The 17,455-nt window shown below is 38.9% G+C and overlaps 1 protein-coding gene across 1 annotated transcript in view; it reads right to left on the reverse strand.

Annotated features, from left to right (window-relative positions):
* ARID1B (AT-rich interaction domain 1B) overlaps positions 1–17,455 on the reverse strand; it is a 449,938-nt gene that overhangs the window by 13,407 nt on the left and 419,076 nt on the right. Inside the window, exons 13-17 of the mRNA XM_070932635.1 lie at positions 17,158–17,367; positions 15,422–15,626; positions 6,938–7,076; positions 5,327–5,499; positions 3,109–3,259 (exon numbers count right to left, since the gene is read on the reverse strand). Coding sequence (XP_070788736.1) covers positions 3,109–3,259; positions 5,327–5,499; positions 6,938–7,076; positions 15,422–15,626; positions 17,158–17,367 — 878 coding nt within the window. The remainder of the gene's footprint in view (positions 1–3,108; positions 3,260–5,326; positions 5,500–6,937; positions 7,077–15,421; positions 15,627–17,157; positions 17,368–17,455) is intronic.

Raw genomic sequence — 17,455 nt, forward strand, 5'->3', positions numbered from 1 at the left:
ACTCTTTCTCTCTCCCCCTTTCTCTTTCTCTCCCCCTTTCTCTCATTCTCTTTCTCTTTCCCCCCCTCTTTCTCTTTTTCTCTCTCTCCCCCACTCTCTCTCTCTCATTCTCTTGCAGGGGGCCGATCTGGTGTCTGCAACAGAGAGCAAAAAAACCATCTCGGTATATTTGCGGCGCAAGGCAGCCCACGTTTCCTGCCGACTCGGAGCGGTAAATAGCGTCTGGTTCGGGGAGCAGCCGGATTTTGCTCTCCATTACTCTCTCGGCCCTCTGCAAGCTCTCATCTCTCGAGAAGCCCAACCAAAGTTTCCCACGCCACTTCAGGGAGCGCTCCTCGAGAGACGAGAGCTTGTAGGGGCCCAAAAGAGCAATGGAGAGCAAAATCCGGCTGCTCCCTGAACCAGACGCTGTTTACCGCTCCGAGTCCCAAGCGACAGGAGATGAGGGCTGCCTTGTCCCGCAAATATGCCGGATTTTGCTCTCCATTGCAGACACCAGATCGTAATGCACCACCTGCAAAAATGCGAAAATTTCCAAATGTAGCCCTGCCCTCTTACAGCTCTCCTGATGTTCAACTGTTGTCTTTCAAGGAGGATACTTGGCCAGCTTCATGCTTGATGTCTCCCACCTTGGCAGCTTTAAGACTTGTGGACTTCAACTCCCAGAATTCTCCACAATTCCCCAGAATGGGCTAGGCGGGAGTTGAAGTCCAAACATTGTAAAAGAGCCACAATTGCCCAGCCCTGGGCTAGGGTAGGCTGACGCCGCGCGGATGGGAGGCGGGGCAGGGCGAGGGGCGGGCAAGCCAGCAATTTAACAAATGGTTCCATGTGCTGCAGGGCCAATAAATTACAAAAAAACACCGAACCGTTTGTTAAATTGCTGGCTCGCCTGCCCCATTTATTGGCAATAAATAGTAGCGCGGAGGGGCGGGGCAAGGGGTGGGGCGAGCCAGCAATTTAACAAAGGGTTCGGCTGAACCCCCTAGAACCCCCAGAATCCCACCACTGCACCTTGGGTACCTCCCTCAACACCATTGCTCTTATTCTTTATAGTCATTCTTTTTCTTAAATAATGTGATCATTTCTCCCCCAAAATATCATAATCCTAATGATAATCCTCATCATAATCCTTAGAGGCTACATTTACATGATGAGTTAAACCATTTTGAAACTGATTCATTTTAGCAATTTTTGGTTTAAAAATCCACTGGCATTTCTAATATTCTGATCAGTGATGGAAACTAATTTGAATTCACTACTTATATTTTTAGTAAAGTAAAGTAAAACTTCTTCTATTGCTTTATAAAGCAAAGTTTATTGTTCAATATACATTTGCAATAGTCTTTTTCTTGCTGTCCATATTCTTAGTAGCATTTTTCAAAAGTTATATATAAAGAAGAAGGTACTTCAACAAATGAGCCAAAATTATAATATATTGCTGCTTTTCTGGCAGATATATAATGCTAAACCAGAAAGTTCCCATTGCCAGGCTGCAGAGAAAAAACATATTCTGCATGGATTGTGGGTTTTTTTTTAGAATACTGAAACATGGCAAGAAGTTTACATTTACTGGCTTAGCACTAATTTTTATGCAGGTTGAATGTTATTGTAAATGGTATAATTTTGAAGAGAATAAAGAAAAGAGTTTTGCTATTTTGTGCATTTTATCATGCTTCTACAACCATTGTTCGCCACCCCCTCCCCTTCTTTGAGGGGGACATTTTGCTTTTCCAAAAAAGGATCTCCCCTCTACTGAATTCCAGCCAATTAGCAACTCCTCTCTTTTCTTCTCTCTGGCCATGGTCTTATGACTAGGGTGTGTGTGTGGTGGCCTAGTAGTTAAGAGGCTGGGTTTGTCAACCGGAAGGCTGGCAGTTTGAGACCCAAGAACACAGTTCAAAAACATGCAAATGCAAGTAGACAAATCGGTACCACTTCGGTGGGAAGGTAACAACGTTCCATGAGTATCTTTGGGCAACATTACCAGCCAGCATTAAATGGCTGGTATGAATGTGTTGTCATGGGGATAGGGGTTATTATTTTATTATTTATATTTATTTTATATGGTGCTTTTATGTCCTGTAAGCCACCTTGAGTCACCATGTGTGAGTCGGTGGCAATATAAACTTTCTAAATAAATAAATAAATAAAAAACACTGGCTCCCTCAGCTAGGCAAGAGATGAGCACTGCTTCCCATAGTGTTGGACACAACTGGACAGGGGAAATCTTGACCCTTTTTATGGTCTTATGATGCTAACACAGAACTAAGCTCTCCCATTGGCTTAACTTTGAATTGGGTGTGGGAGAGGATGGGAAGGAATATATCTGTTACAGTGGTGGGTTGCTACTGGTTCGCCCCGATTCTGGCGAACTGTTAGCAGCTGTGGTGGGAGGCTCCGCCCACACACCCGGATGTCATCAAATACGCTCTGTGCATGCACAGAAGTGGGACGCACGCGAGTGAAGCAAACCGGTAGCAAAGGTAAGTGAAATCGATCACTCATCTGTTACCTATCATAGATATCCAGTTTTGCCTTTCTACATTGGTGAGTGTATTGCTTGCCTGCATACCAGAGGATACTGACTTCAAACCCATGTCAGTTATGTGTGTTGGGTCACAATGTGAATGAGGATATGCATCCAAATGTAAGTATTGTTGACTTTATTGAGGCTGGGATGTATTAAATGACTATCCTGGAAATGAGAATCTTTGTTTACATAGATTTTTGTAATATACTCCTCCACAACAGATAGCACAAAACCATCAGAACAAGGTGCAATTTCCCAGTGGCTGGTTCATTAAGCATACACATACACACACATGCACACACACTGAATAATAATGCTGAAATCTGATTAAGCAAAAAAAATAAATCAAAAAAATAAATCAAATATAGCTCTCTATAGCCAAGGCGACTCCTTGTTCAGCACACACTCACTTATTAGTTCTTACACAAAATAGACTCAGTCTCTGTTAGTGGTTTTGCTCTTGATGATTTTCTGAAGAGTATTAAATGGCTCAGCTAAATGGTCTGTTAGAAGGACAGTGACAATGCAGAATCTTTTCACCATTTTTCTGTGTTTTGAAGCTGATGAAGTCTTACCTCCGGTCATAACCACTTCCATAAGGAAACTGTTGGCGTTGGCCTATGCTCATGTTGGAAATGGTTCCAGCGGGACTCTGGCTGTACATATCCTGCATGCCACTGTTGGGCATTTGTCCAGGGGCCATGAAGGGTTCACTATTTCCAGGCACTATGAATGAATGAAAGAATGAAAGAAAGAAAGAAAGAAAGAAAGAAAGAAAGAAAGAAAGAAAGAAAGAAAGAAAGAAAGTAAGTAAGTAAGTAAGTAAGTAAGTAAGTAAGTAAGTAAGTAAGTAATGGCTTACCTAAGTTATTTGAAAGATATATTATTAAGAATTATTAAATACTATTGATGTTCAGAGAATTGAAGCAGAATAATTCAACAAACAGTATCAGAACTGAGGAGATACTTACTTCAGCAACAGTGCCATTATAATACCACTGTGTATTTTACTATGGTTTCCAATAACTGGCACCACATCTATACTCTAAACATACTGTATTTTATCATTTTAAACCCAAATAAAAATCTCAAGCAATTTTTGTGTTTTCTGCTTTTTTTCCTCAAGAAAGGAGTCTACTACTAACCCTCAAATCTCCACTGGATCAAATACATTAGCATTATGATCACAGCTATTTTTGTTCTCTAAGATCAGCCTACACACATGAAATATATATCTCCATATCTATTTGTGCAGTGAATTTGGAAAGGAAGATGTCTAAATATCCACTGGCTACCAGATAATGGATAGTTTCTAAAATATCAATCTACCCATAAGCAAGGTTTTTCGCCCTCCTGGAGGTGACATAAAACACAGATCTCTTCAGTTTTTGATGTTGAGAGAAAAAAAATGTAGGTGACCAGGGTTGGTAAACCTGAGCACTAAATAAAACTATTTTTCCTAAGTTCTTTACAGCTTTTGATTTGCTCATTTTAAATTTCTGCTTTAACATTGAAAATGCTGCTGTTCTTATTTTATTGATTTACTTGTTTTATTGCTCTATTATTTATTCTGCTTTCAGATTTCTAACTGGAAGTCACTTTGGAAATCTCCTTGGGACTTAAGAGTAATAAATGATTTCAGAGATACAGAATATTGTCTAGTATAAATCATGACTCACTCATTATCTCTCATCTTGAAGTATATTACAAGGTTCTTGTGAATATAAAATAGTTGTTGTAGCTGTATATAGAGATACCTACATACAAACTGTACATACATAAACTGAATTTAGCCACGAAAGGTACTCTAGAGAGGCATTTTTGTTCAGGTTTTCTGAAATAATTGAGTCCTGCTGTACAGTCAGAATTTTGCTTAAAATATTGCTCCACAAATACTGCTAAAGATTCAGTATGACTTTTTTGTATTTTTATATATTTTTACATATGACTGTTAAAGGGATTTGAATCTCATTAGCAGAAGTTATGGTATAAATGATCTATTTAACTCAAATCCCTACACACTTTAGACACTGCTGAGACATTTGTCCAGATCTAAAAATCTAGCAGTTGGAGCAGGTTCCCATAACGTGAAACTGTTGCAAGAAATCCTTACTTCCCTGTCAAAAAAGTTTTCCCCAAGAATGTTATAGGGCACAGACCCATTTTTAAACCATTACATAAATTGCTTTATACTTAGCATGCCGATTTAGTCCTGTAAACTTCCTGTAGCAGTCCTATCTCATCTAAATGAAATAAGATTGGTGATTACCGGTACATTAAGATTTAGAGTAAAATAATATATGTCATATCACTGTATGTCTTATTAAACTGGCTTGTATATTATATAATCTGAGTTTCCAAACCCTGTTACTTACAGAAAAGTAATAGGCCTAAATTGAGAGAATATAATTATAAAAACACTTCCAAATAATTTTCTGTATCTTAAAAGGAACTTCTTAAACTTATTGGCAAAAATTCAGATACTTTACAGATTAACAGAGTTGGAAGGGACCTTGTAGTCCAACCCCCCCTCAAGCAGGAGACCCTACACCATTTCTGACAAATGGCAGTCCAATCTTTCCTTGAAAGTGTCAAGTGATGAAGCTCCCACAATTATTCTCTGGGCTAATCTGTTAATTTCCAAAACAATAGTATAGTTACTTATGAAAGACAGAGAAAAGCAAAGAATCAAAAATATTTTTGATGGAGAATCCCATCTAGGAACTGATATAGACAAACATAGAGTCTATGTGCGTGCCCCCTCCCCCACGCACAAATTATGTCAGCAGATACCTTTTCTCATCCCACCAAAAGGATCCTTGTTTGGCTCATAGGGCATCCTTCCCATCATATCTGGCATATTCATTGATTGCTGATAGGGTGCATTTGGAGTCATGGAGTTCCGCTTTGGGTATGTGGAATCACTTATATCCGAAAAGGGATCATGTACACTGACTGAACTATTTCTAAAGAGATAGAACATAAGAAAGTATTTGAGTTATAGAGACACAGTTATAGATGAGCAATGCCTGATCAGGTGGTGATCCATAGAGTTCAGAAAGTTAAACTGTTGTGAAAATCACCACTGTTGCCTTAACAGTATAGGATATATAAGATATTCAAAATATATAGAACAAGTGTTCAAGTACCTCATTCTCTATCTGAGACAACAAGTTCAGAGTGAATATGAGAACACCTATTTGTCCAAGGACCTCAAAATAAACTTTATAGTAGAGCTGGGATTTGAACAAAAGTTTCTTAAATTCAATCCAGCAGCCTAACCATCCCAACACGGTGCCCCCTTTCCATCATTTATATGCATCACAGGTCAATTCTTGGTTTCAGAACTAAATTTATATCAAGAGTATCATGCCTTGTGAAAAGGCACTGTATGGTTAATTTACTAATCTCAATTGCACCAAAATTAAATATATGGATATAAGCAGATAACCTCTCAAATTTAGTTGACAGATCACTGATCATATCCAACCTCTGTTCATTGAATATTCCCCAAATTTTATCTCCAAAGAAATACCCATTTGTATGTATGGAAATTGAAATAACACGCATGGACAACAACGGGCAACTTTAAAAATCAGTGAGTAGAGTTGTACATGGATGTGCCTGTGTGTTGGCAGATAAACAATTCAAATTGTGCACAAATGATTATTTTTGAGAGGGGCTGACATGTTTTTTTTCTCTTGAAGCCAGATGCTGCAGGAAATAATGGAGAAGTCCTTTTAGGGAAAAATAGAAGTTGTTCTATTTGCCAATTAGTTCCCTACAATAGGATGAAGCCATGATAATGGTTTACTTGGAATTGCTTGCTAATTTTCTCCATTTTTTCTGGTTGTTTATGCATGCATCTGGACACAGTTGCACACATATCTATACATACACACAAAGAGTTCTACAGTGAAAAAGCAGAAGCTTCATCCTGCAAACTCACACAAAATTACTCTTAAGGCAAAGCTTTTTTACAGTTTTAGTTCTGCCATCAATGCAGCTCTAACCAAAGACTGAAGAGTTTGGGTCTGTGTGTGTATTGAGGAAATTGAAATTAAAAGCAATTTTTTCACACATCAGTTTGAACCTCTGCATTTTCAGATCCCATACCTCTCCTTTTTTCATTCCTGGTCAGGGGGAGGGGTGAGATTGACAATATGGTGGCAAAGAAAGATGGGGTAACTGCCACTCACCATCAATGATGTCATGGGCAGCATCCAAGAAATGCCCGTGACACTCATTTTCCAGATACCAATAATATTTCCCACAACATGTTGCATTTTGAGTCACAGGAAAATGCAACATCCCTGAAAGAGAGAGAAGGTGTCTGGATTTGGGGCAGTGACTGCACTTGCCAAAGCACAGATCCAATATCCTGAAAGGCTCTAAGAAAAGTACCTGCTGCTCTGTGTAGGTGTCATCTGTCCATGAGGTGTGGACGCTGGTGTTGGAGGCTTGAGGTCACTTGGCACTTCTGTCATAGAATTGCTCCCCGTAGACTGAGGGGTCTGTGGACCCTGAAGAGAACCCGAGTTAGCTGAAAATTTTTTTTAAAAAGGGGAAGAAAGAGGAAAAAAAATATCAGGTGTGAACTCTCGCATGTGTAGAAAGAAAACTGAGGCAGAGAAGCAGGAAAGAGAGGTATTTCTGAAGAAATATCTTTATTTTATTTGAATATACCTCCTAGATGAGATGTGATTTATTGTATTAAATTCTGCTATGGCTAAGAATTCATCACCATATACTGCTTAAGCAAAATTTGTCCAGGTCTTGTTCAAGTTGATGACCAACAGGGCAGATACAATGGAATTGTACAGGTTCCCTGTATCTGAAACTCTAAACTCCTTTCAAAATATACTTAACTTGTAAGAAGAATAGACTCCCAGACCACAACAGAAAAGTCAGAAACACCAAGTTAATGTTCTTGGATCATTTCCATAGAATCCTGGGTGATCTTTGAGGTTGGTTGTTTTCTTGCAGACATTTTATTACCCAACAAGGTAACATCTTCAGTGCTGCAGGAATTGGGATTAGCTTTTGTTTAATACAGTGGCTTGCCCTGTCAAATGTTGGGGGGAGTATTGTTTACTATGTTTGATTGTTTGTCTAAATTGATAGTTTCAAACTCAAGACAAACTCAATTCAAGTTGGATCATTTCCCTAGAAGTGCTTCCAGAGTCTCAAGCACAGCATTATGCAGCAAAATAAAGAAACGGGCCTCATATTTACAGGGTCTTGTAAAGGAGAAACTTTGGCAAAGTTAGTGTTCTAATATCTTGATGTGAGGAGATCCCAATACATATACTGTGGATTCATAAATACTTAGGATGAAGCTATTGGAATAATCTTCTGCCAGGCAATGAAATGTCTAAATTAGCTCTTAAAATATGGGATTTTCCCTCTGATGGGACTGACTTGTCCTGTTCATTAATTGCTCCCTAAAATATGGTGAAAATAGTAATTTCTGCTTCAACAGCTAGAAAAAAGAGCTGTGGATCATATGATGTCTGCCACAAAAGATCTATTACATTACACACTTCGTATATAACAAGTTATTAAGCAAAGTCATTTATTTACTTTATAATATTTATAAGCTGTCCCAATCCTAAAGGTCAAAAGAAACAGTACAAACTAACCATAAACAATTACAATAAATCATCCCAAACCTAAACATGATAGGCACCGATAAAACTAAATGTTCCAAATGCTAAATATATTCTGAAATAGAACTGCTTTCATTTGTGTAGGAAATATTAGGAGGGTTGGGCTGTGGGTACCTTTGGGAGGAGGATATGGGGAGAAGAGCTGTCATCTGCTGCATGCCCCAGGCCCTTCACAAAACTGGGATCTGCATCAGGCCCTCTCTGGATGACCTGGCTAGATAGCAAAGACAATTCTGGCAAGGGGTGGTTTGATAAGTCCCAGGGTTGTGCTGTATAGGCTATAAAGGTCATGACCACAACTCTGCAATTAGTTGGGTAATCAATGCAGCAACTTCAAAGTATATGTTACTTTAGTCCAGGGGTGACCAACCTTGGCAACTTTAAGATCTGAGGACTTCAATTCCTAGAATTGCTGACTGGGGAATTCTGGGAGTTGAGTTCACAAGTATTAAAACAGTGGTGGCGAACCTATGGCATGCGTGCCAGAGGTGGTACGCAGAGCCCTTTCTGTGGGCACGCGCATCGTCGCTCCAGCTCTGTTTCAGGTCTCTGCCGCACATGCGCACGTGCCTCCTGCCGCCCAGCTGGTCTTTGGGTCTCTGCCGCACATGTGCGTGTGCATGCATGTGCAGGGTGCGTGTGCATGTGCGGGGCACGCATGCATGTGCGGGGGGCATGCATGTGCCCACGCCTTGCAGTTTGGGCGCACGCACACACTTTGAGCACTCGGTGCCTAAAAGTTCACCATCACTGTCTTAATAGTTGCCAAGTTGGACACTCCTGCTTTAGTTTTTAATTTTCCTTCCTGGGCCTTCTGGCAGCTGCCTTCTGTTAAAGAACAGAATAGCATATGTTGCACAACTACTCTGGATTTGAAAGTTGCCACTAGAATGAAGCATATATAGTTTGACAAGATTAACATCTAGGTATAGAAAGAATGAGTTGATGTTTCCTCAATAGATGAGTCTTAATTCTACCGTATCTCAAAAGCATCCAATTGGACTCGTTGGCTACACTACTGTGCAGTTGTACGCTGCACCCTGAGGCTTGCACAGAATTCACAGCAATTTCCAAATCACAGTTCCATTGAAATGCCCGTCTTTTTTATTTATATTGTCTCAAATATCCAGTTGACAATACCAGAGAAGGAAGAGGAGGGTGGGAGGCGGGGAGTGAATGAAAGCTTTTCCATTGCCCAGCAATTCCCCCTTCCTCCCCCCCACCCCCACCCCCAACGCCAAATTGGAAGAAACAAATAAATACATGAATGTAGCCTCTTGGAACTCTATTAATAGGAGGCCTAACATGCTCTCTAGGATATCCCTACCTTTTGCCAGAAGCTACAAATGTATAAGCTAAAGTAAACAATGGAAAGGTTACTGAAGGTTAAGTACATTCACATACTTCAGTCTTAACAGCCAGACGCCATGCTGGGAAGATAATTTACACAGCGTGAACTCGGTGCCCTAATTCTGACAAGGGGGGAGGGAGGGAAAAGCGGTGGGAGGTTTACTAGGAAACATCACATGTCCACCGTGAATGAAGGTCAATCAAAGGGCACCTTTGTTTATAACCCAGCCCCTTTCCTCGTTTATCTTCCGCTGGGGATTCCCTAGTTGGCTGCCTGCCAGATTTTGTGACATCACCTGTCAGCTAATAATAGAAATGCAGTCAGCCACCTGCCAGCAAAGATAGATGGGTTTTTGGTTACAGACTGACTAATTAAAAGACTGCCTTAGCCCTCTGTGCTCACACTCCCCTCCTTGTTTCCCCGCTGCCAAGGAAACCCTGGGCTCTCTGTAAACTGAGGCTCAAAGTTTTCTAAACTAAGCCTGATGAGAACATTGGAATTGCAGAAATGTTGGGGGGAAAAAATTGGCTCTTTTCCTTCAGTCAGTTGAAATGAAATGCAAAAACAATTGGCCTGAATTAAGAAGCCAGCTCAAGACTGCTGGAATTTCAAGGGATGGAAACATGTTTTGCAAATTTGACTTCTAATGATATATTGGGACCAGAACCTTTGTCAGTGATGTGATGGTGAAGTGAGTTGCATGTGATTTTATGGCCTTTTTTCTTGTAGTCATTAAATGAATTACACTGTCGTTAAGTGAATTGTGAAGTTGTTAAGCAAAAACGGCTCCCCCCCCGACTTTGCTTGTTGGAGGCCTCCTGGGAACAGCATAAATGGTAATCACATGATCCCAAAACGCCATAACCATTATAAATTCATGCTGGTTGCCAATGTTTATCATGTGACTACTGGGGCGTTTGTGATGTGAGACTTTACCATCCTCTGTGTCAATCTTATTATTTTTCAATCTGTCCCTAACTTTTTCAAAGTTATTTTTTAAATTGGAAGATCAAAATATACAAAATAATATATTCCTGCTTCTAGTACATCTTAATTAAGCTGTTAAGCTGTTAAAGTATATAAAGGTAAAGGTAAAGGTTCCCCTCGCACATATGTGAACCTGGAAGGGTTCGTAATCTCAGCGTCCTCGATTCTCGGCTGTCCTTGGTGGATCATCTGACGGCCGTGACAAGGGGGGCTTCTGCACAGGATCGCCTGGTGCACCAGTTACGCCCTTTCCTAGACAGGGATGCCCTCTGTACAGTCACTCATGCTCTCATTATTTCTCGGCTGGATTACTGCAATGCCCTCTACATGGGGCTGCCCTTGGGGTGCACCCGGAGGCTCCAGCTGGTCCAGAATGCAGCCACGCGGGTTGTTACAGGAGCTTCCTGTTACTCCTGTGTGACACCTCTCCTGCGCGAGCTGCACTGGCTACCTGTTGTTCTTCGGATCCACTTCAAGGTGCTGGTTCTTACCTATAAAGCCCTACATGGCATGGGCCCGGGGTACTTGCAGGACCACCTCCTACCGGCCTCCCACCGTCCTGTGCGGTCACATAGGGCTGCCCTCCTCCGACTACCATCGGCCAGACAATGTCGGCTGGTGGCCCCCAGGATGAGGGCGTTCTCAGTGGCCGCACCGACCCTCTGGAATGAGTTACCCATCGGGCTCTGGACGGCCCCTGACCTCCGCACTTTCCGCACCGACCTGAAGACATGGCTGTTTCAGCAATTTCCCTGATCTACTACGAGATTTTATTCTGTTTGGAGTTTTATATTGGCTGTTTTTAGGATTTTTATTGTTATATGTTTTTAATTCTGTGCACCGTAAGTCCTACGGGAGAAGGGCGGCATATAAATTCAATATAAATAAATAAATGAATAAATAAATAAATATGTGCTAGTCATTCCGGATTCTCCGGTGGTGCTCATCTCCGTTTCAAAGCTGAAAAGCCAGCGCTATCCGAAGATGTCTCCGTGGTCATGTGGCCGGCATGACTAAATGCCAAGGGCGCACAGAATGCTGTTACCTTCGCACCAAAGGTGGTCCCTATTTTTCTACTTGCATTTTTTACGTGCTTTCGAACTGCTAGGTTGGCAGAAGCTGGGACAAGTAACGGGAGCTCACCCCATTACGCAGCACTAGGGATTTGAACCGCTGAACTGCCGAACTTTCGATCGACAAGCTCAGCATCTTAGCCACTGAGTCACTGTGTCCCCACTTAAAGTATATAGGCAGTTCCAAATAAGGTGGGTTTTTTGCGAAGTCTGAATATTCAGGTCTGATAAGTTCAAAATTTCCATGTATTTAGGTAACCCTTTCGGTATTGCTCGAAGGGCTCCACTTACTATTGGTACAACCGTTGATTTCTTCTTCCACAATAGCTCAACTTCATTTTGCAGATCACGGTATTATGTTATTTTTTCTAACTGTTTCTCTTCAATTCGTGCATCACCTGGTATTGCTATCAATGCAAGACTTTTTTATTTTCCATAGTGATGTCAGGCTTGTTGTGGGCCAGATGTCTGTCTGTTTGGATTCAAAAGTCCTACAAGATCTTAACTTGCTCATTTTCAAGAACTTTGTCAATTTAGTTCTTGGTGTTTGCAGTAATTTTTGCTGCATTCGAACCCAAACGTTTGGCAAAGCTTCTAGCATATAATTCTGCTGTCAATCATGATGTTGTAGCTAATCAGTCTGTGAGATTTTGCTGCAGTCACTGATAAGGTGATCCACTGTTTCATCTTTTTCATTGCATAAGCGGCATTTGCTGTTGTTACTGGCATTTATTATTATCATAATTATCATAATTATTATCATTATTATTTAAGATTTAATCTTCAATTTGATTCACAGTCTGGGACTGGTAACAACTTAACAGTTCAAGTCCTAACCAAAAAAATATTGTTGTTGTTGTTTGCTGTTATTATTATTGTTGCTGTTGTTATTGAATGCGAAGGATATTTGGGTCTGTCATGCACGTTTTTCTGACGATTCTCAGTTTGCTTTTGATTAAATGGATACAGAGTAAAAACTGAGTATCAAAAGAGCATGAAGTTTGCTCTCTACCTCTACATTATTATCTTTTTCATGAGAAAGTTTATTTTCTTTGAGCAGGGATTTTGTGAATTGAGCCATGTCCACAATGGCAGGTATTTAAGAATGTGAAAGTGCCACCATGGTAGCTGTTTTGTGTCCTAATGCTTTTTCAGCATTGCAAATTAGCATGCAATAAAGTGAAATTCAATTATAGATCCAGCAGTAAGTTAGGAAGAATATGGAAAATATAATTTGGTAAACACACTCCTCTCTCCCCTTCAGTATATACTGAAGAGAATTCTGTTTAGTAATTGACTTTTTATGAATAAATTGTGATTCAAAGAACTGAAAGCTGAAACACTAACAGTCCTCTATTTCCTTTCTTCAAGCACCATTATGCATTGTTAACTCTCTTCATATATTTTGCACTTTTGCACAATTTATCGGTGTGTCCATAAATTTCTTGTACAGAACAAGTATTGAAAATTAGGAGACTAATCCTTACATATTTTGTAAAATCCCTAACTCAGCAGTAAAATCTATGAACAACAACTCATATTTGGTGAAAGTTTTCCCAGATGTAATCATGTTTTTGTTTTGAAAATGGAGTTTCCACTTGGTCTAAATTTATCTTTCTGAACTAAATATGATACTGATAAGACCTTTAAATGTGGGCTAAATGTTTACATCATGAACTTTGACATTTCTCTGCTTTACCATTTACTCAAAGCAAAGCTAGATTTTCCATTTGAAATCTGTTTACTTCAGGCTGTTAAGAGGGTATTGAGGTGTAAACAGTTATGATGAAAAGTAAATATTGGCACATTGGTTCAACTACGGTATATGGAAAATCATTCCTAACATGGATTCTTTTTGTTTACGGAATATCCATCTAAACTAAACTGTTCCAGCACCATCACTGACACGATAGGGCTTTCAGAGAGAGAGTACAGCAATGGAGTTGCTATTATTCAATTTATCCCAGTATTTTAAGTTTGCTGTTTCACTCCTCGGCATATTTCCTGTGGTTACTTCCATTGCAACAAAACGCAAGTAATCTACAACAAATGTTTTTCTAGTATTTCTGCTGGAAAAATAACTCATCTCTGGAAAGTTTTAAAGACTGATAGCTTTTTTTATGACATAAACTTTCTTGGACTGAAGCCCACTTTATTATAAGAAATAAATATTGTTCTCAATTGGCAAATATATATTTATAGGTGGGTGTGTACATACACCCAGAACATACTTAAGTATTTTCCTAAGGCAATAGCATCCACAGTAATATTAATTCCAGAATTAATAAAATTCAATTTTATGAATAATTGTTTAGTTTGGGAATTTTCCATTGCTGCCTATAAGTGAAATATTTTTTGTTGAATTACGGTCACCTTATCAGACAAAAGAACTAAGAGATCTAAGCACTCTTCAGTTCGTTTCCCAGTGTTCAGAGTTATTTTTCTATTCTTTTTAAGAAAACTGACCTGTTTGTTCCTGTCCATAAACGCTAGTATATAATATCATATTGGAGGAACAATTGAATGAGCCCTTAATGGCCAAATAAAATAGTAGGTTGACCGAATTATATTACAATAGGACTACCTATGGTAATGATAAAATGATACCCATCATTTTAGTCTCTCTCTTTAAACTTTTAGCATGCATTTTTTACATGTTACATTTTTATGGCCTATGGTAGACTTCCTTATTATGCTTCCTCCCCTTCCTTGGATGTCTCAGTCTTCTTGCAGCTACTAGCAATTTTCATTTTTTTCTCTTTCTTTCCACACATCTCTCTCAATAGGTTACCCACTCTGGAATATTCTACATGGCTATTATGTATTATTTCACTTTCCTATGATCCCTATTTGGCCTTCCTATTTTTGTAGGCGCTGTAGTGGCACAGTGGTTAGAATGCAGTATTGCAAGCTACTTCTGCTGACTGCTGACTGCAGTTCGGCAGTTAAATTCTCACCGGCTCAAGGTTGACTCAGCCTTCCATCCTTCCGAGGTGAGTAAAATGAGGACCCAGATTGTTGGGGGCAATATCCTAACTTTGTAAACTGCTTAAGGAAAAGCACTGTGAAGCAGTATATAAGTCTAAGTGATATTGTTATTGATCTGCAATTTGCTACCTCTATTCTCTTGCTTTCACTTCTTTCTAATGCTATCCAATAGTTCTATTCTCAGATTTCTATTATCTCCAAAACAAACAAACAAACAAAAAAACCTCTACGTGCTTTCCCAGTTTTCTGTGATATCAGAGCTGCTGAGCAAATCACTGCCCCAAACTTCATCACTGATGGTAAAACATTTGTTTGTCAACATTCAATGTGGTATCAATGAAAATAAAATGTTATGAATAAGAAATGCAAAAACAACAGAAGTCTATAGAAAGATTTTACTATATGCTGTAAAGTATTTGCTGGAACAATGCCATTAGAATTTTGCAGCTCTAAAAAAGTTAAATAAAAATGGAAATACAGCCTGATTCTGCTTCGGTAATGTGGAGTGCATTTTACTTCCATTAGAAATTAGTAGTAAACATTTTTAATAGTTATTAATGGAGCTAAATTTAACATGCAGAATGTCGGTACAGATTTGACAGATATTTGCAAGTGTCAATATGAATATATGCAAATCCTTTAAGAGATCTGTTGACATAGGTAATCAAGAACTACTAAAATCTCCCTCATTTACAAGCTTCAGAAATTAATTAGGAATATCTACATGTGGCAGATGTTTTTATGAGATTTAAGTTGTTTAGTAACTCCATCTCCTGTGCAATTTTTAAAAAAAGATTATTTCTGTAGTTCTTCAACTTACCAGGAGATGGCGGCTGAATCTTAGCTTGTTTCTTAGTATCTCCAGTGCTGAAGACTTCTGGAGGGGGTTCCTCCCCTCGTTCAATCTTGCATTCAAAGGCAAAGAGGTATTGAATATATTGTTTTTTCAAGGAACTGGCTGCGCTGCTCGAAGTGCCAACGTTTAGGTTGGTAGCCAGCTCACGCCACTTCTTATTTTTATTAACCTAGGAAATGAAGGAAGGAACAAAGACACAAATAAATACAATAGCAGGTTGAGTGAACTGCAGCAAAGTAGATTGATAAAAAACCTGAAGACCGAAAAGGGAAAAAAACCTACATGTAATGTCTTTCAAAATTAAAAAAAAACCTCTAATGCCCATTATTCCCACACTTAATAACGCATAAACATTATCTGTACTTACCAAACCATTAAAAAAACTTACTTTCACTATATAAAATGCTTTGCTATTTACATCTCTACTTTTATCCTTTCAGAAGTGTAGTGTGATCAAATTTATTTTATATACTTTATTCCTCTGACACATAAACATGCAGTCTGAGTATTGTTGTTTTTTTTAAAAAAATCAGCTTTTAAAAACAAATTTTAAATGGCAATAATAAAGATATTATTGAAGTGCTTTAACATCTTCAAACTTCTTCAAAATAGCAGCTCAAGGTTTGTTCAGCTAGTATTTCTGGTTCAGGGGCTAAAACTCCAGGCCCTTTATAAGGGAGACAAGTACTCACTATGCAGAAGAAAAGATGGATTATGAATTTATATATTTAAAAAATCTACAGAGAAAATACTAATGAATGAAATGAATTTTATTGGTAATGCATGACACTAAAATTCTAAGAGCTGCTTAAATAGAATTGGATGATGTATGAAGACCAAAAATGTATACTGTATGCATCCTTTATGTAGATCCATTGCAGCATACTTTTTTCACTTCCCTGTTATGTGTATATGGTTAAAAAAAAATCTAACAAAATATGCACCTATATATTTTCTCAATTATAGCATACACAGCTATATGCTTTTCTTTCTGTATCTGTATTTGAAATCACATTTGTATGAATCAGTCATTATTTACAAGATGTTCCATATTGGTGTACAAAATTATATTAGGCGTTATTTGTATAAGCACTCTCATTTCACTGATTATGCATAAAGATGAAATTCATTATCATCTTTTTTTTTTCCAGCGAAATTTCAACATAGCCAGTTTGGAATAGCAGTTTAAGGCACTGGTTAGAATTCATGGTCCCCTGAATTCTAATTCTGTGTTAGCAAAAAGCCAATCGGGTGATGTTGGGCCAGTCACTCCCTCTCAGCCCCAGGAAGGATGCAATGGCAAGCCTGAAAAAAAGTTGCTAAAAAAACCTACCTGGACTTGTCATCATTTTTAATATGAAAATGAATTTAGTATCACCAGAAAAGTGTTATTTGGGGGGATGGAAGTCGAGGATAGTTACACTGGACAATTAAGAAATCCAATAAGGTAATCATATCCTTTTAATATATTTTAACACTTTTCTTGAGATTATGCACTCTGAATTCTGACTGGATATTCTTGCCATTCTGGATTCTGAGGTTCTCTGCACTATGTTTAAATGTTGTTCTTGAAGCTAGAGGTACCCGATCTTCAGTCTTTGAAAATATGCAGATTAGAATAATGTTAAATTGCATTTCAAGGATAGTCTCTACTTTTGCCAGATTTATTTGACAATCTGGCATTACTCACAATCACTCACCTGGGCTAAGCCTCCAATCTCCTTAACACAAACATAGAGTCTAAAAAGATCCAGTGGCTTCTTGCCAACAGCAGGGAGACCAGCTACAGGTGTTCCCCTTTCTTCCATGAAGTTGAGATAGCGATCCACCCAAACTTTCCGCTCTGGCTCAGTTCCCAGCTCATACATTTTGGTGATCTTCTCCCCGGTTGTGTTGGAGGAACTTGATTTCTAAAGCAAATACATTTCAAAAAGAAAGTTGGGGAAGGGAGGGAGAAGGGAAATGGTAGTAAGAAACTAATACAACATAGACAAAGGA

This window comes from Pituophis catenifer, unplaced genomic scaffold (assembly GCF_029215685.1).
Source record: "Pituophis catenifer annectens isolate HBS135680 unplaced genomic scaffold, rPitCat1.0.hap2 SCAF_1, whole genome shotgun sequence".
Classification (NCBI taxonomy): Eukaryota; Metazoa; Chordata; class Lepidosauria; order Squamata; family Colubridae; genus Pituophis; species Pituophis catenifer.